The following is a 3,520-nucleotide window of genomic DNA, read 5'->3' as shown; positions in this document are numbered from 1 at the left end:
ACTTCGTAATGAAATGTTTTCTCTGCAACTCAGCGACGGCTTCAAGTTCATCAAATCCCTCAAAACTCACCTTTACTCTCGCCTTCTACTCCTTAACCTCTAACCCCTCGCCCTTATTCCACCTAGCTTAGCACTTCTTACTTTTGTTGTTATTTTTTCTTCTTTACTTGCTTGTGAAGCGCTTTGGGCCCCAGGAAAAGTGCTATATAAATCTAATGCATTATTATTATTATTGTTATTATTATTATCATGTCTTGAGTGAAATAGGGAAAACATAACCCCTGTTTTTAACGTCTCAATGGGTAGAAGAAGTGTGTGTGTGTGTGTGTGTGTGTGTGTGTGTGTGTGTGTGTGTGTGTGTGTGTGTGTGTGTGTGTGTGTGTGTGTGTGTGTGTGTGTGTGTGTGTGTGTGTGTGTGTGTGTGTGTGTGTGTGTGTGTGTGTGTGTGTGTGTGTGTGTGTGTGTGTACTTAGAGTACCAAAAGAAAACGTTTTCATAACGCAGAAGAGCCATTTTGCGAATAATGTGTATCTTGTCACATGCAAGATTATATTTATTAAGTGTGTGTGTCCTCTCTTTACTTCCCTCCCAAACAGTCCACCTGTCACTCAGACTCCTCAGGTCCTCCCCTCTTCCTCCTCCCTCTTCGGCCTCCATTGGAGACGTTTCCAAAGCCTTTTCTTCCTCCTCTCTCCACCCTCACCCCATCCCTCAGCCCCTCCCCCCTCTCTCCCTTTAACTCTGCCCTCACTCCCCCGGTGAGTAAAAACATGAATTTCCACTCAGAAATATTTCACCTCAGCTACAGAGAGGAGTCGAGCACATTCTGCAGGATGTGGAGTGTGTGTGTGAGTGTGTGTGTGTGTGTTGAGGTGATGATGGGTGTGTGTGTGTTGAGGTAATGAGGGGGTGGTGTGTTGTGGTGAGTGCAGCCTGTCAGTGAGCAGCTGGATCAGCAGCAGTCCCTCCGCACCGCAGGTGAGTTCAACTTTTCTCCACATATTTGATCCTGCAAGTGTTTTCAGATCGGGTTTTTATTTTTTTTGATTACTTAAATATACTTTAACCGCAAATACAAGAACAAATGGAACCCATGGTCCTAATATCATTTATTTGTGAATGAATAAACTCTAACACTGCGTACTCTTCTGTCACACATTTTTATTTTTTAAACCAAATTAGAAATTAGATTCAGCTCCTAGCTTTTTAATACTATTATGTACATTTAGTTTAAATACATAAATATTATTAGTATTATTGATTGTAATATGTTGTGTGATATGTACTGCTTCATTTTATAGATTTATTTTTCTATTAATAATAAAACTGTTGTTTAAAATAAGGAAAGATTAACATATTTTTGTTTATTTCTTGTTATTTTTTATTTTTAAGTTAATATGTTATTATTATTGTCATTATTATTTTGTGTTCATTCTAATCATTAGTGTATTGTACATATGGTATTCTATTGGTACTATTATTGTTGTTGTTTGAAATTATATATTTAATTTTGTTTATTATTATTTGTTGTGATGTTATTTCTATCCTGATATTTTTTAAATAATAATAAAATGTATAATTCTTTATATTTTTAGTTTTTTATTCATATTTAGTCGTATATCTACGCATACTTTTTTTTAAATTATATAAGTTCTCTTGTTTTACTACCTATTATTTTATTATTGTTGTTGTTTTGCAGGCATTAACAAAATGACAAAATGCAGACTTCTGTGTTTGTGTTTTGCCCTAAATGGATTACAAAGCTGTTGAAAAAATGTATTTGATAAAACATGGAAGGTTTTCTTTATCAATAAATCATACACATATCCCGTTAACCATCACATACGACAAAAAGAGCAGCAAAAACCTGAAAAATATTGAAATTATTAATGACATTTTCTGTCATTTAACTAATCTTCTAGTGGCCTTACTGTTGCTCCTTTCATTATGAGACTATCATCAGTAATAATCCTAAATAATAAGAAATGTGTTTTATAATATGTTATGTACTGAATTTCATTTCTGCTCATTAGGATGTTGCATGAAGTTTTGTCGATGCCTTCACTGTCAGGAGTCATGAGGACACTTTTCTGTCTCCTTCTCTGGAAGAAAGCAGCAGGTAAGAACATCAGTGGGACTCTTAAATAACGCAGGACCGACAAAATGATCTTTGCAGATGTATGGCAACCAGTCCTTAGTTGTTATTGCCTTGAGAGGCATGACGATCCATTTTTCAGTAATCCAAAAATATTTCCTTTTCCCTTCTGCCAGGATAATATTTGGTTCCTCAAAACACAAAGTACATAGGCTATATTGTTTGTTCATGGAAACTAAAACTGACCAGGAAGAAAACGTCAGTGCTGTTAGTCCTTTAGGAAAAAATGTTGAAGGGTTATTTAGTCCACTTCAGACTCTTTTGGCCTTTACGAGTAGAAAAATATGAACCTGGTCAAACCCTTTTTTCCGCATCTGTTCTTGATTCATAAACACAGAAGAGAAACCATTTGATTAGTGCAGTAATAAATCCTAAAATCCAGAAATTAGTCAGTATTTTAGCACTTTTGGTTCCCCTAAAATAACGTGAGTGGTTAACACACTGAAGAGATTCACACGTTTAGTTCGACGACAAAAAATACACATACAATTATATTCTATGTTTCTTAAACAAGTTTCTAAATGAGACGACTAAAAGTCATTACGCCCAAAATTAGCCGCTTTAAGCTTAGCGGTGGTGACGTGAAGTCATGTGACCGTGCTGTAGTTCCTTTATAGCCCAACATTAGCCGCCTTTAACTTAGCGATGGTGACGTGAAGTCATGTGACCGTGCTGTAGTTCCTTTATAGCCCAACATTAGCCGCCTTTAGCTTAGCGGTGGTGACGTGCAGTCATGTGACCGTGCTGTAGTTCCTTTATAGTCCAACATTAGCCACCTTTAGCTTAGCGGTGGTGACGTGAAGTCATGTGACCGTGCTGTAGTTCCTTTATAGCCCAACATTAGCTTTTTACTTCAAAAATCATAAAGTGGTGTCATTGTGTGGAGATTATCCTGCTGAAGATCCTTGTCTATCTTCCAACTTTTCCAAATCAATACATTAGGATATATGTTCTGTATTTAGTGTGGTGCAGTTTGCCTGAAGAGGTTGATGGACATTAGTTTGGCTGTAGTCCAAAGACTGGGGAGTCAAATACATAAAGAGAAAAACAAGATAAACACTTGTACAACTCAAATCTATTTATTTTGAAGTAGCATTCAGTCCACTCTGATTCACAAAGGGCGTGGAGAAGTCCTGTCTATGCTGCCCCAGAACGCCTCGTTGGACATTTCTCTTTTTCCATTTTTTTCTTCCGGGAACCAAGTGACGTAACGACAACCCAATGGACCAATTTGTGGAGCTCCTCACACACACACACTCTCTCAACGGCGAAACNTGCTGTAGTTCCTTTATAGCCCAACATTAGCCGCCTTTAGCTTAGCGGTGGTGACGTGAAGTCATGTGACCGTGCTGTAGTTCCTTTATA

At 37.4% G+C, this 3,520-nt stretch overlaps 1 protein-coding gene across 1 annotated transcript in view; it reads left to right on the top strand.

Annotated features, from left to right (window-relative positions):
* Positions 1 to 902: 902 nt before the first annotated feature.
* The window catches only part of LOC104949616 (transforming growth factor beta receptor type 3-like), a gene marked incomplete at its 3' end in the record, with an annotated part of 5,595 nt that continues 2,977 nt past the window's right edge, over positions 903 to 3,520 (top strand). The window contains exons 1-2 of the mRNA XM_010775998.1: positions 903 to 978; positions 2,034 to 2,119. Of these exons, the coding sequence (XP_010774300.1) occupies positions 2,035 to 2,119 (85 nt within the window). The remainder of the gene's footprint in view (positions 979 to 2,033; positions 2,120 to 3,520) is intronic.

The sequence above is a fragment of the Notothenia coriiceps genome, unplaced genomic scaffold, assembly GCF_000735185.1.
Source record: "Notothenia coriiceps isolate Sejong01 unplaced genomic scaffold, NC01 NC01_scaffold00016618, whole genome shotgun sequence".
NCBI lineage: Eukaryota > Metazoa > Chordata > Actinopteri > Perciformes > Nototheniidae > Notothenia > Notothenia coriiceps.
The sequence above is the reverse complement of the archived record's forward strand: the minus strand, read 5'-3'. Positions and strand labels throughout refer to the sequence as shown.